At 43.3% G+C, this 22,234-nt stretch overlaps 2 protein-coding genes across 2 annotated transcripts in view; one reads left to right on the top strand and one right to left on the bottom strand.

Annotated features, from left to right (window-relative positions):
• NDUFAF2 (NADH:ubiquinone oxidoreductase complex assembly factor 2) overlaps positions 1 to 19,195 on the bottom strand; it is a 61,985-nt gene extending 42,790 nt beyond the window's left edge. The window contains exon 1 of the mRNA XM_054178506.1: positions 18,983 to 19,195. Within this exon, the coding sequence (XP_054034481.1) occupies positions 18,983 to 19,109 (127 nt within the window). The 5' untranslated portion in view covers positions 19,110 to 19,195. The remainder of the gene's footprint in view (positions 1 to 18,982) is intronic.
• Positions 19,196 to 19,335: 140 nt separating this feature from the next.
• The window catches only part of ERCC8 (ERCC excision repair 8, CSA ubiquitin ligase complex subunit), a 33,771-nt gene continuing 30,872 nt past the window's right edge, over positions 19,336 to 22,234 (top strand). Inside the window, exons 1-3 of the mRNA XM_054178797.1 lie at positions 19,336 to 19,455; positions 21,311 to 21,406; positions 21,567 to 21,668. Coding sequence (XP_054034772.1) covers positions 19,379 to 19,455; positions 21,311 to 21,406; positions 21,567 to 21,668 — 275 coding nt within the window. The 5' untranslated portion in view covers positions 19,336 to 19,378. The remainder of the gene's footprint in view (positions 19,456 to 21,310; positions 21,407 to 21,566; positions 21,669 to 22,234) is intronic.

The following is a 22,234-nucleotide window of genomic DNA, read 5'->3' as shown; positions in this document are numbered from 1 at the left end:
AGCAACACTCTGTGCTGGATTAGGAACTGGCTGGAAGGCTGAGCCCAGAGAGTGGTGGTGAATGGTGCCACATCCAGCTGGCAGCCAGTCACCAGTGGTGTGCCCCAGGGATCAGTGCTGGGGCCTGTGCTCTTTAACATCTTTATTGATGATCTGGATGAGGGCATCGAGTCCATCATCAGTAAATTTGCTGATGACACCAAGCTGGGGGCAGGAGTTGATCTGCTGGAGGGTAGAGAGGCTCTGCAGAGGGACCTCGACAGGCTGGGCAGATGGGCAGAGTCCAACGGCATGAGATTGAACACATCCAAGTGCTGGGTTCTGCACATTGGCCACAACAACCCCATGCAGAGCTACAGGCTGGGGTCAGAGTGGCTGAAGAGCAGTCAGGCTGAGAGGGACCTGGGGGTGCTGGTTGATGGTAGACTGAACATGAGCCTGCAGTGTGCCCAGGCAGCTAAGAGGGCCAATGGCATCCTGGCCTGCATCAGGAACAGTGTGGCCAGCAGGAGCAGGGAGGTCATTCTGCCCCTGTATACCACACTGGTTAGGCCACACCTGGAGTCCTGTGTCCAGTTCTGGGCTCCTCAGTTTAGGAAAGATGTTGAGTTGCTGGAGCATGTCCAGAGAAGGGCAACAAAGTTGGTGAGGGGTTTGGAATACAAGCCCTATGAGAAGAGGCTGAGGGAGCTGGGGTTGCTTACCCTAGAGAAGAGAAGGCTCAGGGGAGACCTTATTGTTCTCTACAACTACATGAAGGGTGGTTGTAGCCAGGTGGAGGTTGGTCTCTTCTCCCAGGCAACCAGCACCAGAACAAGAGGACACAGTCTCGAGCTGCACCAGGGGAAGTTTAGGCTCGTGGTGAGGAGAAAGTTCTTCACAGAGAGAGTTGTCAGCCATTGGAATGGGCTGCCCAGGGAGAAGGCAGAATCACCATCCCTGGAGATGTTCAGGAGGAGACTTGATGTGGCACTTGGTGCCATGGTTTAGTAGTCATGAGGTCTTGGGTGGCAGGTTGGACTTGATCATCTTTGAGGTCTTTTGCAACCTTATTGATTCTATGATATGCAGAAACATTTTTTTTTAAAGTTTACCAGGTTAGAGTTCTAAAATTAAAAAAAAGTTACCTTTAAAATAATTGTTTAAAAATTAAATGAAACAATACCTACCAGAAAGTACAACAATTTAGTGGAGTAATATTAGTAATGTGGAGTAATTGACCTTTTAATAGCTGAAAAATCTTGCCTGATTTAACTCTTATTCTATAGTCATTAAAGCCCTGTCTTAAAGGTTTGTTTCTTTAAGCTGGCCTGTACACACCCATTAGTTTAGGATTTTTACAGTAACAGTGATTTTTAGCTGGTTTTGGTAAGCTCTGTGTTGCAGGTTGTGTGAAAGCAAGAAAACTTCACATAGCCAAAGAACTGCCGCAAAATTTGATCTGATTTTAAAGCTACTTTGAGCAGGGAAAGGATAAAGTGGAACTGTGGCAGCTGCTGCTTCTGCAAACAGCAAAAGCTTCTCAGATTCCCTAACTGAACTGCAAGCTGCAAACTTTTTTTTAAAATGAAGAACAAAACATTGTATGAGTGCCAAAAGGAAGCATTCCGCAGAAAGCCGGACCTTCAGGTGTGCTGAGACCTCTCTCTATAGGAAGCTATTTTTAGTGCTTTATATAGGGGAATATTTGCAGCTTGTGTGTGGGGGCTGACCTCTACTGGTTAAGTGGGTTAGCGTGCAAGATAAGATAAAGTACATATAATCAGCTACTTTGGGCAATAGGGGCTTCCTCTGTTAGGAACACTCTGAGACTCCAAGATGCTGTTATAGACACTGTGGGGTTCTGGGGATTCTACAGTGGTGCAATAAAGGCTTTCTGAGAGGACTTCTGAGATTCTCTACTCTGCATTTCTGGAATTCTGTTGTGGAGCAGCAATGGGATCCATGTCTTATCACTTGTCACAAATGGGCCCTGAAATGGGGATCACAGAATGGCCAAGTCAATGCTCTTCAGCTCTCAGTCAATTCATTAATTTATTTTTCTACTCAAATCTCAGTTTCTGTGTTCACTTTGCAAGTTAGCAAAAAACAAATTCATGTGCAAAGTGCAATGTATGGTCCCCACTTATTTTTTTTCTCCTATTTCCACAGTTCCAGCCTAACTAAGCAAAATTTACACTGAACAGCAAATAATGAGGTCTATGTGCTTTCACAGTGTACACCTAATCATTAAGCACTTAAATACTGAACTGCAGGGCCCACTGAGTTTACAGTATTTTGCTGTTACTAGAAGCTAAATCATCAAGTGCAACTACTGCAGCCAAAAAGCACACGTAAAAGTTTCTGTGTGAAAGCTTTCATGTCGAGTTCAGTGAAAGAAAAGAAAGGTTGCCTTTGGATGGCAACCATTAGACTTGCATAGCTTGTAGTAACTGTATTGGTCTATAAAAAGGATATATTAATATTAAATAAGCAGAACAATTAATAAAAATATTAATAATGTTATTAATCACCAAAATCCCACAAAAAAAACCCCACCACTCATTAAAACCTATTTACAGGTTCAGGATGTTCGGCTGTGGAACAGGTACCTCACCAGCAGGAACAAGTAACAATTTAAACAATGTGTACAAAATCCAGAAACAGCAAACAGCACTTTAGAATACATAGAATACATGGAATACACAGAATACATAGAATAAACCAGGTTGGAAGAGACCTTCAAGATCATCGCGTCCAACCCATCAACCAATCCAACACCGCCCAAACAACTAACCCACGGCACCAAGCACCCTGTCAAGTCTTCTCCTAAAAACCTCCAGTGATGGCGACTCCACCACCTCCCCAGGCAGCCCATTCCAATGGGCAATCACTCTCTCTGGATAGAACTTCTTCCTCACATCCAACCTAAACCTCCCCATGCGCAGCCTGAGACTGTGTCCTCTTGTTCTGGTACTGCTTGCCTGGGAGAAGAGACCAACATCCGTCTGTCTACAACCTCCCTTCAGGTAGAGTAATAAGGTCACCCCTGAGTCTCCTCCTCTCCAGGCTAAGCAACCCCAGCTCCCTCAGCCTCTCCTCACAGGGCTTGTGCTCCAAACCCCTCACCAACTTTGTTGCTCTTCTCTGGACTCGTTCCAGCAAGTCAACCTCCTTCCTAAACTGAGGGGCCCAGAACTGGACACAGTACTCGAGGTGCGGCCTAACCAGCGCAGTGTACAGGGGCAGAATGACCTCCCTGCTCCTGCTGGCCACACTGTTCCTGATGCAGGCCAGGATGCCATTGGCCCTTTTGGCTGCCTGGGCACACTGCAGGCTCATGTTCAGTCTACCATCAACCAGCACCCCCAGGTCCCTCTCAGCCTGACTGCTCTCCAGCCACTCTGACCCCAGCCTGTAGCTCTGCATGGGGTTGCTGTGGCCAATGTGCAGAACCCGGCACTTGGATGTGTTCAATCTCATGCCGTTGGACTCTGCCCATCTGCCCAGCCTGTCGAGGTCCCTCTGCAGAGCCTCTCTACCCTCCAGCAGATCAACTCCTGCCCCCAGCTTGGTGTCATCAGCAAATTTACTGATGATGGACTCGATGCCCTCATCCAGATCATCAATAAAGATGTTAAAGAGCATGGGGCCCAGCACTCATCCCTGGGGCACACCACTGGTGACTGGCTGCCAGCTGGATGTGGCACCATTCACCACCACTCTCTGGGCTCGGCCCTCCAGCCAGTTCCTAACCCATCGCAGTGTGCTCCCATCCAAGCCATGGGCTGACAGCTTGGCCAGGAGTTTGCTGTGGGGAACGGTGTCAAAGGCCTTGCTGAGGTCCAGGTAGACTACATCCACAGCCTGCCCCACATCCACCAGGCAGTCACTGATCATAGAAGGAGATCAGGTTGGTCAGGCAGGACCTAGCCTTCCTAAACCCATGCTGGCTGGGCCTGATCCCTTGGCCATCCTGGAAGTGCTGTGTGACTGCACTCAGGATGACCTGTGCCATAATCTTGCCTGGCACTGAGGTCAGGCTGACAGGCCTGTAATTCACTGGTTCCTCCTTCTGGCCCTTCTTGTGGATGGGCACCACACTGGCCAGCTTCTAGTCTTCTGGGACCTCTCCAGTGAGCCAGGACTGATGAAAAATGATGGACAGTAACCATAATTCAGGACAGTAACCATAATGCAAGTGCTTCACGCAGAGTTTATGACTACTGAAAGAGCAAGCTGTGATACTTCCAAATTACACAATCAAATAATTTCAATGTCTTGTACACCAAACCATTGCAGGTTCCTAAATTTAATTCTCATTTTTGTAAGTAAAATTACTACACTTTACCAATTCAATCTGTAAAGTGGAAATTCTCAGAAATAATGACATGCATAGAGATTCTCATTATTGCCAAGGCATTCAACTGATCTCATCAGAATTCTAACTCATTCCTTCCTGCTTTGAGCAGCTACGATGTGACCCACATGTTTTTTCTATTAAGATGTCACACAGGCACTTTCATCTTTAATCAGCTACATATGCTAAGAAACCACACTGGCATCAAGACCGCATATGACTTCCGTCTCACTATTACAAAGCACAACTCTGTATTGTCTAGCTATGGAAAACTCCCATATCAACTTCTGGAACATTTTGGTGTTTGTTGACCTCAAAATTTCTTTCTGTTTGCAACACATGACAGAACTGCAGCATAGGATGGTACAGATGCAGACTACTATGAGATAAAGGTTTCTTCGTCTTGCTGCCTTGCTACCGAGTTACTTGCAGAAGTCTCTAACACCGAGATGAAAGAAAACACCTAAACATTAAAGCTGCCATTAAGGTCTTCAGATGTACAGGTGTTTTGAAACAAAGGTATTGAGGGAGTTACAATCTCTCAAGAACAATAACTGCCTGTACCAAAATGAGAAGATATTTCCAAAACCAGCCCCCACCCTGTCTGTTGATGAAAACAGAAGCAGCAATACACAAAGCTTTCTAAACAAAGGATAAATATCTTCAGTTTCAATATAGGACTTGTCTCAATGGCATTCTTTACTAATTGTTTTGACAACATGGACTTGTTTTTGTGAATGCACATTTCCTTTTTAAATGATCAACATCATGAGAGTTGTTACTTAAAAAGATAAATTCAGATCTTACACATACTCTCCCATCTGTGTGTGTGCATGTGAATGAGATGCACACCAGAGATGAGATTGGATTTTCACCCCTGACAAAGAGGACTTACTTTTGCACATTTTGATGTCATTCATTTTCTGTCTTAATGTGTTATAAAAACAAATTACCTGTGTGATAAGCCTTATGTAATTACCAGTAAGAGTCTTATTTTTCAGTTTAAGGACACTTTTGATTTGCAGTTGCATTTTACATACTGTACAGATGGCTAAACATGTATTTAAATATCAAATTCAGACATTTTTAGTTCAAATCAATTAAACTGAGAAATGAGCCCCTTCAGGCTGTTTACATTTCTCTTTAATCCTGGTCAGTGTAGATCTTATTATGTGTAATTTGGTACTATAAGGCTAAAGAAAAAAATGCTAGCCCCACAATTTTTGTCACTTCCCCCCTTCCACTTTCCCTGCAGGCTGCTACTGTTGATGGCCTTTATGGAAATATAAATTCCATCAGCAGCTGCAAATTTCATGAGACGTCCATCTTCGTGCTGAATTTCTAACTGAGTGTCAAAACAATCTGTGAATTCTCCCTGATGAAACACACTTTGAATTGTAAATTCCTGCAATTTTCTTGTGTGAAAATTTGAGTTGCACTAAAATAGAGCTAGCCCAGATACAGTGCTTAACAGCTTGAGACAAGTAATCTTTTCTCCTCATTATCTCACTCTGTCATTGAAAGGGTTAAATAATAACCCATGGGAAAAAGTAATTACATTCACTGGTTTTAGTAGTGTAAGGAAACAGAAAGGCTTTCAATATATTCCAAATAAAGTCAAGTAAGTTATGTGAGCCTACTATTCATTTTACAGTATTTTGCAGTCATAAACCCCTAGAAAATAGCTGCAATAAAACTTAAAGACTTTTCTATACTGTCAAAATAGTGTAATAATCAAGTAGAGCGCATTCAGTTCACAGAGAGAGTTTGTTTCTTCTAAATCTCAACTCACATTAAATGTTGATGCAAAAACCCAAAACAAATAGATGACTAAAACTGAAATTTTACAATTTTGAGCAGTTTGCTCTTCCCTGAAGACAGAAAAGGAAAATGCAATTTCTAATTCAATTAATGTTTCTTGCAGTAGCTTAAAAAGCTAAACACAGCCTATTAGGTATATCATAGTAGCTCAAGCATTTTCTCTCTCCTGTAGACATTAACATAAAATACATGAAACAGTATTACTTTTCCAATTTGCCTGCAAACAGAAGAGTTTTTTCATCACATATCCTTCTCCTCTCCTTTTTATATATAAAATGCCATTAAAAGGAGAAATTAATTGATAAAGATGAATTTAAATCAGGCTGTTTTCTCCTTTTGAGGAGTGGGGCTTACTGAACTTTACTAACACTGGGAAGAATGGTTATTTTGGGGATGTCTTAGTAAAAGCCATATCCCAAAACACAAGACTGTATTTCAGCTTACAAAGTAATTTCCTTGCAGAAGACTTTCAATGCACTGAGGTTCTCTCACTCTTGATAGCTCTTTGTAGCATTTATTTACTTAAGTCTCCCCACCTCCCTCTCTTGAGTGCACTGCATTCTGTTTTACATGAACTGGAACAATCCTTCCAAACCCTTCAAAAGTAATTGATCTATACAAATTCCCTAACAGGTTTATTAACTTTGACTTAATGAATATTAAAAAAAACGTGTGAGAGAGAGTCTATGTCAAAATCAGGTTTGTCTCAAAAAAAGGCACAAGGAGAAGTCGTCTTGCAGCTGGGGACAGACATAGTAGTTAGGTGAAACCTTCAAATAAGGAGGTCAGAGGGTGAAGCCACTCAGAGAACCACTGGTTCCTTTTCAAACTAGGATTATTAAACTGACCTTTATAAACTTGCTATAATCAGAATATAGGTTCCCTGCTGAGCATGACATTAACAAAAGCTCTCAACTTTGCTCAAAACATTGTTTCAACAGATCTCTGGTTTTGCTTCATTAAATCATAGCCTCACAGATCAAATAATGACAGGGCTTCATTTCAGTTTCAAATGGTCATGCATTTATCATATCAGCAAAACAAAACCACACACCAATCTCTGCTCTAATGTTTGTAACTTTATATAGTGAAGCAGATGTTCAGTAACACAGTTTCCAGTTACAAGTTTTCGTGCCTGAGTACAGCCACAGGCTCTGCTAGGGTAAGTAGCAAGAATGGCAGTTACTGAATGTATTGCAATAGCTTTCACTGGAACAGCTGCTTGAATATAGCAATTTTTGGGTTACATTTACCTGTGGAGCCTGACAGAAAGTAAGTTCTATTTCTCAAAATATCCAGAGTGCTACTGATGGAGCTCACTGCAATACACGTGAAAGCCATGAAACAAGAATCTATCTTAATTGTACTGACACACCATTACAGGGTGCTTGTTTCTATTCAGTTTTATGGTTCAGCTTTGTCTCATTTTGTTCAAAACCTCACATCTGTTTCTCAGAAATAGCTACTCCCCATTGATCCGTATCTTCCAAGTTCTAGGTCATGATGGCTTATTGTAAAGTGCAGAATGCCAAAGCACTTAAAAAGGCTACTGATTAAACTTCCATCTAACACATCAAAATGCTGAACTTTCCACTTTGTGTGTACTCATTTCAACTTCCCAGCATCCTAAAAACAACAGAGTACTTTAAAACTTAAAGAATATGAAAATTTAAACCAGTGTTAATAAGCACCTGTGGCAGTTTTAGGCTACAACTTTAAAATTTAGCTGCAGATTTTGAGCTGAAAAGTAGAAAATACAAATAATTCACTATTGGGAGTAAAAAAGGAAAACAAAAGATTGTTCTAAACAAATTCGTTGGATGGAAGCCTGGGGTATAGAAACAATTGTACCACAACATCTTTCACATTTTTTTCACTTCCATTCCCATTTGTATTCATTTTCTCTGGCTTGGCAATTCTGCTGGGGAGATAGTAACCACTTCTGGCTGGCCTTAAGACAAGAACACTAACACTGCTTCTCTAAGAATAGAATACATAGAATACATAGAATAAACCAGGTTGGAAGAGACCTTCAAGATCATCGCGTCCAACTCATCAACCAATCCAACACCGCCCAAGCAACTAACCCACGGCACCAAGCACCCCATCAAGTCTTCTCCTGAAAACCTCCAGTGATGGCGACTCCACCACCTCCTCAGGCAGCCCATTCCAATGTGCAATCACTCTCTCTGGATAGAACTTTTTCCTAACATCCAACCTGAACCTCCCCTGGCGCAGCCTGAGACTGTGTCCTCTTGTTCTGGTACTGCTTGCCTGGGAGAAGAGACCAAAGCTAACATCCCTCCCTCAACTAATTGCAAATACCTGTACAATATTGTAAGTACTGTGTATTTTGTACATATTCATTGCATTCCATTGTAGAGTGCAGTTTTTGCTTGCAAATACAGCTTCCATTTGCCTCCAACCAAGTTAGCCATGCTTCATTAATGTGATTGGGAAACTTCAACCCACCACAGCGCTGCACAAAATAAAACTCATTGTAGAACAAACCAAACAAATTAGATCCTATAAATCTAGGCTGTGCTACATATTTCTTCAGTGCCACCTTTGGCACAGTGGTTGCAGCTAAACAAGTGTGATTTCTTTTCTTCTTTACAGTATAACCCTGAAAGTCATTAGTATATCAATTACATATGCATGTTTAGCAAGGACAGCACTTGAAAAGAGCCCTCATCCTGAGCAAAACATACATAGAAATTTATGCTGTGTAAAAAGTTGCAGTAGGACAGGAATTCAGTCATCTGCTGATACGAAAAAATGCAACACACAGTACTGTAACAACCTAGACAAACCTAAGCTGGCATTAAAATTACATTTCAGCAAGGTGGCAGAAATGCCACAAATGAAGAAAAAATGTCAATTTGAAGGTATATCACCTGCAGATTGCATTACTTCCAGATGCCCACTATATATGACTGAAATACTCATATATCATTAGATTAGAATTAACCAGGTTGGAAGAGACCTTCGAGATCATCAAGTCCAACCTATCATCCAACAAGATATGATCAACTAAATCATGGCACCAAGTGCCTCATCCAGTGACTCCACCACCTCCCCGGGCAGCCCATTCCAATAGGCAATCTCACTCTCTGTAGAATTTCTTCCTAACATCCAGCCTAAACCTCCCCTGGTGCTGCTTGAGACTGTGTCCTCTTGTTCTGGTGTTGGTTTCCGGGGAGAAGACACCAATCCCCGCCTGGTTACAACCTCTCTTCTGGTAGTTGTAGACAACAATAAGGTCTCCTCTGAGCCTCCTCTTCTCCAGGCTAAGCAACCCCAGCTCCCTCAGACTCTCCTCATAAGGCTTGTGCTCCAAACCCCTCACCAACTTTGTTGCTCTTCTCTGGACTCGTTCCAGCAAGTCAACCTCCTTCCTAAACTGAGGGGCCCAGAACTGGACACAGTACTCAAGGTGCAGCCTAACCAGTGCAGTGTACAGGGGCAGAATGACCTCCCTGCTCCTGCTGCCCAGATTATTTGTGATACAGGCCAGGATGCCATTGGCCTTCTTGGCCACCTGGGCACACTGCAGGCTCATGCTCAGCCTACTATCAACCAGCACCCCCAGGTCCCTCTCCACCTGACTGCTCTCCAGCCACTCTGACCCCAGCCTGTAACTCTGCATGGGGTTGCTGTGGCCAATGTGCAGAACCCGGCACTTGGATGTGTTCAATCTCATGCCGTTGGACTCTGCCCATCTGCCCAGCCTGTCGAGGTCCCTCTGCAGAGCTCTCCTATCCTCTATCAACTCCTGACCCCAGCTTGGTGTCATCTGCAAATTTACTGATGGACTCAATGCCCTCCTCCAGATCATCGATAAAGACATTGAACAGGATGGGGCCCAGCACTGATCCCTGGGGCACACCACTAGTGCCTGGCTGCCAGCTGGATGTGGCACCATTCAACACCACTCTGGGCTCAGCCCTCCAGACACTTCCTAACCCATCGCAGTGTGCTCCCATCCAAGCCATGGGCTGACAGCTTGGCCAGGAGTTTGCTATGGGGAACGGTGTCAAAGGCCTTCCTGAGGTCCAGGTAGACTACATCCACAGCCTGCCCCACATCCACCAGGCAGTCACCTGATCATAGAAGGAGATCAGGTTGGTCAGGCAGGACCTGCCCTTCCTAAACCCATGCTGGCTGGGCCTGATCCCTTGGCCATCCTGTAAGTGTTGTGTGATTGCACTCAGGATGACCTGCTCCATAATCTTTCCTGGCACTGAGGTCAGGCTGACAGGCCTGGAATTCCCTGGCTCATCCAACCGACCCTTCTTGTGGATGGGTACCACGTTGGCAGCTTCCAGTCATCTGGGACCTCTCCAGTGAGCCAGGACTGATGAAAAATGATGGAGAGTGGCTTGGCAGCTCATCTGCCAGCTCTCTCAGCACCCTAGGATGGATCCCATCTAGTCTCCTGGATTTGTGGGGATCCAAGCAGCTGAGGAGATCTCTTAACTACCTCCTCCTGGAACACAGGCAAACTATACAGCTCCCTGGCTCCATCTGCCTCTTCTTCCTGGCTGGCTGGTCCATAACAGACTCCAACCAAGATGTCAGGCTTGTTGGCCTTCTAATTCTCACCCATGTGCACTCAACCTGATCATCCTTAACCTCTAGTTCCATGGCATCTAGAGCTTCCCTGATGTACAGGGGTCACCCCTCCACCCTCACCTGTCTCTCCTGAAGAGCCTGTAGCCATCCATTACAGTGCTCCAGTCATGTGAGTCATCCCACCACATTTCTGTGATGCCAACTACATCATAACTTTCCTGCTGTAAGAAGACTTCCAGCTCCTCTTGTTTGTTACCCATACTGCATGCATTAGTGACATGCACTTCAGCTGGGCTGCTGGTTTCACCCCTGACTCCAGCTTACCAACCCCAGACTCCTGTCATGGGGGACCGATTTCAGTCCCTTCCCCTTGAAATCTAGTTTAAAGCACTGCCAATGAGACATGCCAACTCCCTTCCTAGAACCCTCTTCCCTCTGTGGGATAGGCTGTTCTCATGTGCTAGGATCTTTCTCCCCCTCTGGGGTGGATCTACTCCATCTCTTGCTAGTGGACCTGGTGCCATAGACAGTTGCCCAAGATCAAAAAACCCAAAATTCTGTTAGTGGCACAGGCTCTGAGCCCCTTGTTAATTACAGCTGCTGTCCTGTTCCTTTCAGTATTGCTTCCTGCAACTACGCTATTGATGAAAAAATCACCTTTGCCCCTGTCTCCTCAACCAATTTTCCCAGAGCCTTGAAGTCCTTTTTGATTGCCTTTGGACGTCGGGTTTCAACATCATCGCTCCCTACCTGCACAACTATCATGGGATAGTAATCAGAGGACTGTTCCAGACTAGGCAGCCCCATGGTAATATCTCTGACGTAGGCCCCAGGGAGGCAGCAGAATACCCTGCAGGAAGGATCCGGCCAACATATGGGGCCCTCTGTTCCCCTCAGGAGGCAATCACCAATAACAGTTACCCTCCTCTTTTTTTAAGGGAACAAGTCTTGGTGTCGGGGGCAGGCTGTTTGGCTTTAGGCAACACCTCAGATGGTATCTATTCTGTCATCTCCTTCACCTCACCCTTGATTTCCATTCACCTTCATCAATTTATTACTCATCTACACTTATAAAAACTTTTGTATGAACAAAACAGCCTCTTTTACTTGAGCCAGCTCCAGGTCTCTCATATTTTGACCAACTTCATTATACTGAGTCTCTTCCTAATTAGCAATACCATCATTTTCCCTTTTTCATGCCTGAGTTCATCCAGTTGGACTACAGCTGCCTATCTCCTCATAGGTTCAGATACAGAGTCAGTACACTCCTGAACCTCACCCACAGAACTTCAGGGAAAACAGCTGCAATGGCTCATTACAGAAATACTTCAGAAATTGTGATCCCACTACCCGACTTAAAAAATTCATTCAGAACTCTACCAGTGACAGACCAAGCTCTTGTCGTATTACTCATGCAGACTATCGCTTCTTGCCCAGAAATTACCTCCTATAAACAGCTTCACTGCCACTTAGTGATTAGGAGGTCTTCTACTACATAAGATTTCAAAATAGCATCATCATATTAAAGTGCTAATGCTTTACAAATGCAGAACACTAATATTATGATGTAGTCTACTATGGGAACTTCAACTGCAGTAACACAAAAGTTCCAGTCTGTATTAACTCTTCAGAAATATACTTGGACCTGGTTTGAAAAGGCTCAAAACACAATATTCAGTGAATTAAAATCTTATCTAAGAATGCAACGTTTTCTGAATTCATAGAAATATCTTCCTCATCTGTGAGCTATTTCAGCACAACAGAAGGCAAACCACAGAACAGGCCTTGGGCAGCTACCCTGAGAAAAAAAGAGCACAGAGCTCTGCAGCAGAATGCCAGCTACAGATGAGCAGAGTATTCATATAAGGGTTAGAATGTTATTGCTGCTAAAATTAAGCACAGAGGTTGATACACTCTTCACAGATTGAGAATGAGAGGGGAAATTAAGTGGAAAACCTAGTAAATGCTGCATATGTATCATAATTAGCCTGGCCACCCCAGTGTCAGAGAAATGACTGGAAAAAAAAAAAAAATCACCTGAAACAGTTTGGTTCCAAGCACAGAATTACTTCTTTTTAATTAAAACTGCATCAATAAATGCCTAGGAAAACGAGACAAAAAAACAACCAACCAACCCAACAATCAAACAATAACAGATTATGCTGTATGTCAATTTTAGGTATCAGAATGTGCTTCAGAAATAAATCCTTGTTTCACACAACAACTATGTAGATGGAATTATTCCTTTCTTGTTAACTGGACAAACATAGAATACATAGAATAAACCAGGTTGGAAGAGACCTTCAAGATCACCACGTCCAACCCATCAACCAATCCAACACCACCCAAGCAACTAACCCACGGCACCAAGCACCCCATCAAGTCTTCTCCTGAAAACCTCCAGTGATGGTGACTCCACCACCTCCCCAGGCAGCCCATTCCAATGTGCAATCACTCTTTCTGTATAGAACTTTTTCCTAACATCCAGCCTGACCCTCCCCTGGCGCAGCCTGAGACTGTGTCCTCTTGTTCTGCTACTGGCCGCCTGGGAGAAGAGACCAACATCCATCTGTCTACAACCTCCCTTCAGGTAGTTGCAGAGAGTAATAAGGTCACCCCTGAGTCCCCTCTTCTCCAGGCTAAGCAACCCCAGCTCCCTCAGCCTCTCCTCGTAGGGCTTATGTTCCAAACCCCTCACCAACTTTGTTGCTCTTCTCTGGACTCGTTCCAGCAAGTCAACCTCCTTCCTAAACTGAGGGGACTGTTATGGTGATGGACAGAAGCAACACACACTTCACAGTATGACATTAACTAAGGTTGGAAGAGACCCCAAGGATCATCAAGTCCAACCTGTTCCAACAGACCTCACAACTAGACCATGGCACCAACTGCCACGTCCAATCTCCCCTTGAACACCTCCAGGGACGGTGACTCCACCACCTCCCTGGGCAGCCCATTCCAATGACGAACGACTCGCTCGGTGAAGAACTTTTTCCTCACCTCGAGTCTAAACCTCCCCTGGCACAGCTTGAGACTGTGTCCCCTTGTTCTGGTGCTGGTTGCCTGGGAGAAGAGACCAACCCCCTCCTGTCTACAACCACCTTTCAGGTAGTTGTAGAGGGCAATGAGGTCACCCCTGATCCTTCTCTTCTCCAGGCTAAACAATCCCAGCTCCCTCAGCCTCTCCTCATAGGGCTTGTACTCAAGGCCTCTCACCACTTGTAGTGAGCAGAGTACAAAGTACCGTTTATTTCTTCAAGCAACACATATTTGTATGTTTGTTATGCCAGTGTGGCTACTTCTAATTGTTCAATAAGTTGCTTACAAGATTCTTATTGGTTTCCAATACATTGCTACAGACATTTGCTGAGCTAGCCCAGGTTTCTTCTCCTGCAATTCTTCCATCTCAATCTTGCGGTTTCTCTGTCTCAACAAGTTACACAGTGGTCTACCACAAGCTATTTATATTTTTGGCTCAGGGACTTTCCAGACATTCAAGGATACACAGTGATGTGATCAACACCAATCTCTTCTTGGCCCATCAAAGGGTCCACAGATTCATCACAGCTGCCCCCAGACAAATACTTCTAATGTAGTTCACATCAAGCTGAAAGCTACTCCTTTCTAAGAAGCAGTTGTACTGTCTAAAAAGAATAAATTAAGTGGTACAGAGATAAAGCTGACATTATTATATCACATTTTATATTTATGCAATACTTCAAACTAAATGCATCAACTGCTCTAACAGCTGTTCTCAGGAATACATAACTAATAATTACCTTGTAATACTGTCTCCTGGTACTGGTTGTCCTTGATCCCCTATTCCTACTCCTGTATCTCACCTCTGGAGATGCAGCAACCTTTGCAACACAAACACCCTTTTTAACAATATTTGTAGTACAGGGTGCCAAAACATAAGGTCAGTTTCTTTCTCTGATTGTTTCTGATACAAATTACTGCTAAGTGCTCTCCAGAGCTGTTAAGTGTTTCCTATCAGGGTTCACCCATCTCACACACAAAAACAAATTCTAAGAATTTCAAGACTTGCCTCCTTCTGCCTTAAGATCCTTTCTCTCTGAAACCTCTAGATGCCTGATCTTTACACTAAACCCAGCATGTCTAAAACAGATTTTATTCTCCTTTTCTGCACAGTCATGATGAAGAGTACCATGACATCTCATTTCTTTATGGTACTGTTCCAGAATTGGAATTCTCCTGTTTCTCTACTCAGCATTTCTCTCCAATGCACTGGTTCGTTCTTTGTAAGATTTTTCCACTATAACCTTCCTGATTTTCCAGACTGCTGAATCTGTCATTCAGGCTCAATTACTATGACACCATTTTCTCTTCACCTGGTGTATACCTCCAACCCTCCTCATGAATTTATAATGGAATTTATAATACTGCTGTAAGGACTAACTATTAGTCAGAAACTGAGAACTTCAATTCTGCCTTTAGGCCCTTCACAGGATCTATTTTTCACTTTGGCTATGAGCTACTTAATTTTCAAACTCCTCTGAAAACTGTCCCCTTCTCTCTGACTCAGGTAGGTAGACCTCTCTCTTCTTCAACCAACATGAATTTATTTCATGCTTCCTTGTCCAGACATGAGAGCTTCACCAATATCCACAAACTAATTGGAAAAAATTCCTTTATCTTGCCAGGAAGCATAAAATAAAAACATCAATTAGGCTGCAGAAGACTTACATTTTTGCTAATAAGAATGGCCACTACTGTTTACGCTTATCTATGGTACCTCTTATGTGCCACTATCCTTCTGTACCAGTGAACGAGCAGCTACTCAGAAATGAAAGCTAATGGTTTGTGGCTCATCAGGTCGCTTAAATAAAAGAATAATGCCTGTAAATAAACTTAAACTACATGGACAGGAGAAATAGTGCTGCAATAGCCAGGAAGATAACAGTAAGCTACAGAGATGGCTTCTTGCACAGCAGTACAGTGAATTTTTTAAGTTGCCCTGCAGCAGGGTGTTTTCCTATAACAACACATTTTACCACACAGCAACCAAAAGGAGTTTGCCATCTCTGGAAGAAGGGGCAGGTAACTCAATAGTACAGGGATCTAGATGGGTCATGCAGAGAGAATATCAGAAAGAAGAAAGCCCAGCTAGAACTCAATTTGGCCAATGTCGTAAGAGATAATGAGGAGAAGGCGGAGATACTTTTTGCTTCAGTCTTTAACAGTCAGAACACTTACCCTAAGGATATTGCTTTGCTACATAATGTATCACTCAGACTAAAAAGCTATTTTGTCATTCCAGAATTACTGTCCTTAGTTTTATTTCTGTACAAACACACAGAATTAGTTTAGAGCTAGACTTCACTGTTCTGTAGGCTCATTGGAAAGGAACACCCAGCAAGGTGCACTTATCCAACAGTTCCTGAAACAGTGTTGCCATCATGTGGACGAACCTGCACCTGCCAGCCATTACCGCTGCAAGATTAAAAACTCCCCAAATGGGGAAAAAACAAAACACAACACCATGACCCATCACTTTTTGAATATCATTATTTTCATATAAAAACCCAATTCCATCTTAAAATTTAGTTTTGTATTAATAACTCATAATTCAAATTACACATTTCCTTAACATTAGACATGCAAAACTGAAATGACGTTACTAGTTTTCCACCAATACTTGAAAAAATATTTTGCAAACCCTTTGCTTTATGTTGAACAGTTTGGCTAGCAAATTAATAAAAACACTGGTTTTCTCCTTCTTCATCCCAATCACTAATACAAACTGAGTAGTTGCACTCTGCAGCAGACAGCTAGTAACTCCTCCTGGGTAATCCCTTCTAGCTGACAAAGCAACATTTCTGACTACTCCAAGAACAGTTTCCAAACAGCTATGTGCCTACACAGCAAATCCATAATCCACTCTCCCAAATTTTCCACACAAAAAGGTCTACATGTAAGCATCATCCACTCAGAAAACAATTTGACTAAGATCCTATCTAGTTCTCCAGCCCCCATGCCAGTTAATCTGAATCATGGAGGTTTTTTGTCTTTTAAGGTCACTGAAAACTCATGATTTACCCTGGTTAATTTATTACTAGACTTCTTAGCCTTCATTCACATTAGAGTAATTTGTACATGTGCTTGTAACAGTTGAAGGAGATACAGGTATGCATTGTCCATCATACTTTTCCACTCATTCTTCTGAGGACATTCACAAGATCTCTCCTATCTTCTGAATTTATTGAAGCCTGTTTTCCTGAAGCAAGTTTTCATTTCACCTATTCCCCTCCCTCTTTAATGACAGAAAGTACTAAAGATAATAAAAGCTGTAGCTCTTCACTTTGTTCTGAAACGTTGTATATAACCTTATGCTATTTAACAGTTCAACTTCTTTGTTCCCACTTCTGCACCAATTCTAGCTTGCAGTTTATTCTTCATCAAGGTTTTTTAATGATGATTATTTTTCCATAAAACCCTTCCACAGGAAGGACAGACAAACTACTATGAAAATGTAGCAGCAGTGAGGAAAAAGAAAATAGTGGGATGAGATCTTTCCCTTTGGGTGGCAGTAAAATACTGCATCAGTGCATGCTAGTGGCACAGAATATTCAGCATATCAAGATAAAGAAAGTAAGAGAAGCAGAAGAAAGAAGAAAATCCAATAATTCCCTATCATTAAAGAGAATCAGTGCAGCTTTACCTCTGGAGTACTATATTCAGTAATTCTGCAGTTCAACTGAAGACAAACTGTGGAAAATAAAGTCCAAAAGGCCTTGTTCTTACAACTATTTCAATTCGCTACTAACTATAACAGCCTCTTATACTGTACTTCTACTGAGTTCAATACCTACATCCCACCTCCCTTGCCACCTTATTTGGACTACAACTACTGTATAATTAAGTTCTAAACATAGAGCCAACCCTTACACTTTTAGCAGAGTACTTTCACTGTAAAAGGCATGTTAGTATTGATGTATTGAGGAAAAGATTGCCAGCTTTTCTAATAAGTAATTTTTACTGGTAAATAAGGAGTGACAGTGCAGCTATCACACATGAGAAATCTGCTTCCTGTATGCTAAAAAAAACACAGCCTTTTGTACACCCCTCAAAGCCACCAAGAACCCAAACACTGAGAAGGCCAAAAGCTGAAAGCAAATTTGCAGAAAGCCTGAAAGTGCTATATCATGTTATAGAAAAAACACACCACTGACAACACAGTGTTCACATCATCTTCCCAGAAACACCTGTATGGGTAGACCTGCTTTAAGACACTGCCAGTTGTTTATGAAGTTCCACAACAAAACCAGTCAGGGCAATCTCTCTAAAGGCAAAATAACCCCAGAAGACATTACACGTTCCAGAAACCCTTTCTTCTAGGAAGATACTGATTTAAGTGACTGCAGAGCCACAGATTTTCTGCATCCCTTTGTACTGTGAAGATGATCAAGTAGAAAGTCTCCATGGCCTAGGGACGCTTTGGTTGATGGGATCATACAAAACATAAGGAGTACAGCAAGCAGAGGATATGCCTGTTCAAAAAGAGGCAAGTGGACTGCAAAATTAAAAAAGCTACATCTTTTCCACCACTTAGAAGTCACTCTTTTTCACTACTGGGCAGCAGCAGCCAAACAGCCCTGCTGACTCTAGACAACAGCAACATGGTCACGAACCACACATGTCCATTTCCACATCTGAAGGGAAATTGCCTGGACTACTGTGCTGCATCTATACGGAATGACGAGAGAACACAGTATAAGAGTATCTAGGCTTCTGACAGGCAGGAAACTAGAAAACTATTTTCCTTCAGGAATTCACACTGAATTGTCGAGAATTCATCTGTTTTTTGCTGCCCGCCTACCTCCTATTAGCGGGAGACAGCTCTGAAATTTAGGGTTCTTTCAGTAGTGCATCAGTCTATTGAGAAAGTGAACGTGTTCCCAAAAGCGACACACGCACCACGGGCCCATTCGCGGCTCGCTCAGCCGCTGTATCCACGTTTCGCCCACTGAGAGGACGGTGTTTTACGACCGGGCAGCAGCCACGACTGCAGACAGCTGCAGCAGGTTCAACGACCGCGCGAAACTGCGCTTCACTGGAGCTCGCCGCTCTCCACCGGCGGCTCAGGGTGTCTCCAGAGCAGCGCCCGAGGCTCCAGCCAGGGCGTTCGTTCACCTACGGCTCCCCGCGAACGTTTGCCTTCACCTACCAGCAGCCACCCTACGACAGTCACCATGAAGACCCCACCGGGAGCGCTCCCGTGCCTACCTGCGCGCGTCTCGTGCTTGGGCACCCGGTAGTAGTTGTTACCGAACTGGTCGGTGCCCACCAGCTCCTTGACGGGACCAAAGAGCCGTAGGCGCAGGGTGCGCAGTACCTGCCAAGGCCAGCTCATACTGCTGGGGCTGCCCGAGCCAAGGTCGCCGCCACTCGCCGGCCCTACCTCCAGCGAGTTACGTCACACGCACGCGCCGTGCCACCCAGCCCCGCCCTGTGCAGCTGCCCGCGCTCACCGGCCTCCCAAACGTGCCCAGCCCACCTACCGGCGGCAGGCATATAAGCAACGCCGCTCGCTATTGGTTGGGGCTGGCCTGCCCTGAGCCAATCACAGCCAACCTTGGCCCAAGATGGGGGAGTGGTGCCGCTTGGCTTTGTTGTCAGGCCATGCTGGGCTTCTTTTCGGCCCGTCAGACTGGGCTTGATGATCCACTGCGACTGCGCCGAGCCGAGTGCACACGGAGGTAATGGGGGCCGTTGGGGAGCCGAGACTGGGATGGGGCTGTGCTGAGTGGGGAGGCTCTGGAGGGGCCGCCTCAGGCCTGCGGGGCCGTAGTCCCTGACTCCGCCCTTACGGGGAGCCCTTCGCCAGGCCTAAGCTTGACCGGCCTGAGGCGTCTCGCCGCTGCTCTAGTGTGCTACTAGTGGGGAGGAGCCAAAAGTCTCTGGAGCGGGTCTGGGCTCTCCGGCAGAAGCTCCCTCGTGTCTGGTGTACCTTGTCCCCGGGTTTTCTGTGGAGTTTCTCTGTTCACACATGAATTAGCAGCCCTGCCCGAGTAAGGGTGCTTAGGTTGGCCGAGTAAGCACAGGGCAGTAAGCCATACCTAGGTATGCTGTCCGTGCTATACTAATGGTTTCACCATCTCTTTCCACTTCCATGCGGCTGTCCTCTCCCTTCTGAAGAAACAAGATTTATGTAGTGCTTGTGTGGTTTCATCAGTTTCTTTTTCCTCCCGCTTGGCCTGTTAGCAGGTTGCAGAAGCAAGAGATATCGGGCCGGACTTCTGTTAGGTTCCCAAAAGCTTGTGTGTAAAGTAGAGACTGCATAGGGTGGCTTATTAATAATTTCTGGTGGAAGTTATAATGTGATAATATTTGTTGCTTACAGGGAATAAATTTTGCAGCAGTATTTCAAGTTAAATCCAAGAAAAGCAGCTTCAGGTCAGTTGTGTATGCAACTCCATGAACAGGAAGGATTTGTCTTGATTTAGGTTTATAGCCTCAGCGTTTTAGTTTTTTATTGAAAAACAAATCTAACCTACCGATAATTATAGATTATGTATAGCTACAATTCGAAGTCATAATTTGTAAACACTATCTTAGGAACGTTTATTGCATCATGGAAATTCAGTCTTGAACTCAGAACGTTTTAACTAGTGACCTTGTATATGTCAAAATTCTTATTTTAGGTGACTTGCATGATTTTCTTTCAGAACTTTTAAACGTGTTTAAATGACTTGCTGCTTTGGCAGCATGCCTACAGACATGAAGTCAGGAGTCTGCCTGTAGCAGCCTAAGCATCTCACATCAAGATCTTTGCCGCCCAAGTTGAAGCTGAGTACTTTGCCTTACACCCTTTCAGTTATCTACAGCTACATTTTCGTCGATATTAGTTTTTGCAAAATAGTGTTGTAAGAAGCTCTGATTGCATTGTAATGCTAATTTTATGTTGAGTAGTGTTGTTTAAGGAAGCAGAATCTGTCTCTCTTAGCCTGTGTAATATTAGCAGAATTGAAGAAACAGGCTACTCCTGAGTAGTACAAAATAAAAACTACAACTAAGAAAATTTTGTCTTGGAAGGTTTTTATTTGATGTTACATAACGTAACGTAAAGGCGTTCTTTTCTTAAAGGAAATGGCTGTAATTTGCGAAACTAAAAGAACCTGTCCGCTAGGTGGCCGTAGTTCCAAGTAGGATGAAGTTTGGAAGGATGGTACCCTGCGAGGCTTCGAGCAACTAGTATTTGTTGTGATTACAGCCAATTCTTAGCATTTCTTTTGCTTAGGGTTTTCAATTTGCATTCCGGTTTTTGTTTCATAAGTTGAGGTCAAATGCAGTATTGCTACTTATTTGAGCCTGTTTTGTATAATTAGTGGTTTCTTATATTGTGAACAACAAAGAATAAAATATCTCTTCTGCCAACTTCACAGGGTTTTTTTCAAGACCACTATCATGTCTGCAAATCATGATTTTACAAAAAATAAATTCATCACAATAAATTCAGCACAAAGTTGCAGTCTGACCTGTTCAGGGCTACATCGTTCTTACATTCTATTGTTCTCATTCATATTTCTGTTTCTCACTCTCCTATTTTTTTAGAGTTCTAAGCTTGGAATTAAATAAAGATAGAGATGTGGAAAGAATACATGGGAGTGGTATCAACACCCTTGATATTGAGCCTGTGGAGGGAAGATAGTAAGTATATGCTTTAGTTGGTAAAAATGTATACAAGTACTTCACAGTGTTTTGATTCTATGAATTTGTTTTCTTGCTGAACAGTCAAGAGATCTATGTGCTTACTCAGGATATTGATGTCACAAGTCTTGTAACTTCTCCACTTCGTTAACTCTTTCAGCATGTTATCTGGTGGATCAGATGGTGTTATTGTACTTTATGACCTTGAAAACTTGAGCAGAAAACCAAGTTACACATGTAAAGCACTTTGTTCTGTGGGAAGGTAAGTACTTGAAAAATTCTAATAAAAGCTTGTGGTGATGTCTTTTGTGTGATGAGCTTTAAACTCATAAATGACCGTGTGTCCTTATTTCTAGGATAAAAAGACTGTGAAATAGTGCTAGAGATCTTTGAAGACTAGCATGATGCATTGTAGTTTTTGGCATGTTAAAAAAAACACAACCAAAAACACAACAAACCCAAGACACTTTGTGAGGATTTATATGATTGATTAAATAGCAGGATCTAATGGTTTTTTCTTGATTTATCTGCTCTTGACATTTATCTTCTGATATCACCAGAAAGTTGGAGGTAATATGCCATTCAAATATTGTAACATAAGGCTAAAAAAGACCAAAAACCCAAATGCCTAAACCTTCTGCAGGTCACAGTTCCTCATTTGTGAGTATTCTTACTGTTTCACATTGAAATTTGATGACTATGCCAATAACTATAAGAAAGTAACTTTGGATCTGTTGCAGAAATATTCCTGGTATTCCCCAAACATATGTAATATATCTATGAATAATTATGTGCTTAAGCAAAAGAAAAATTACTTTTGCATGACAC

The sequence above is a fragment of the Dryobates pubescens genome, chromosome Z (assembly GCF_014839835.1).
Source record: "Dryobates pubescens isolate bDryPub1 chromosome Z, bDryPub1.pri, whole genome shotgun sequence".
Lineage (NCBI taxonomy): Eukaryota > Metazoa > Chordata > Aves > Piciformes > Picidae > Dryobates > Dryobates pubescens.
Note: the sequence above shows the minus strand (reverse complement) of the source record. Positions and strands in the feature narration are given on the sequence as shown.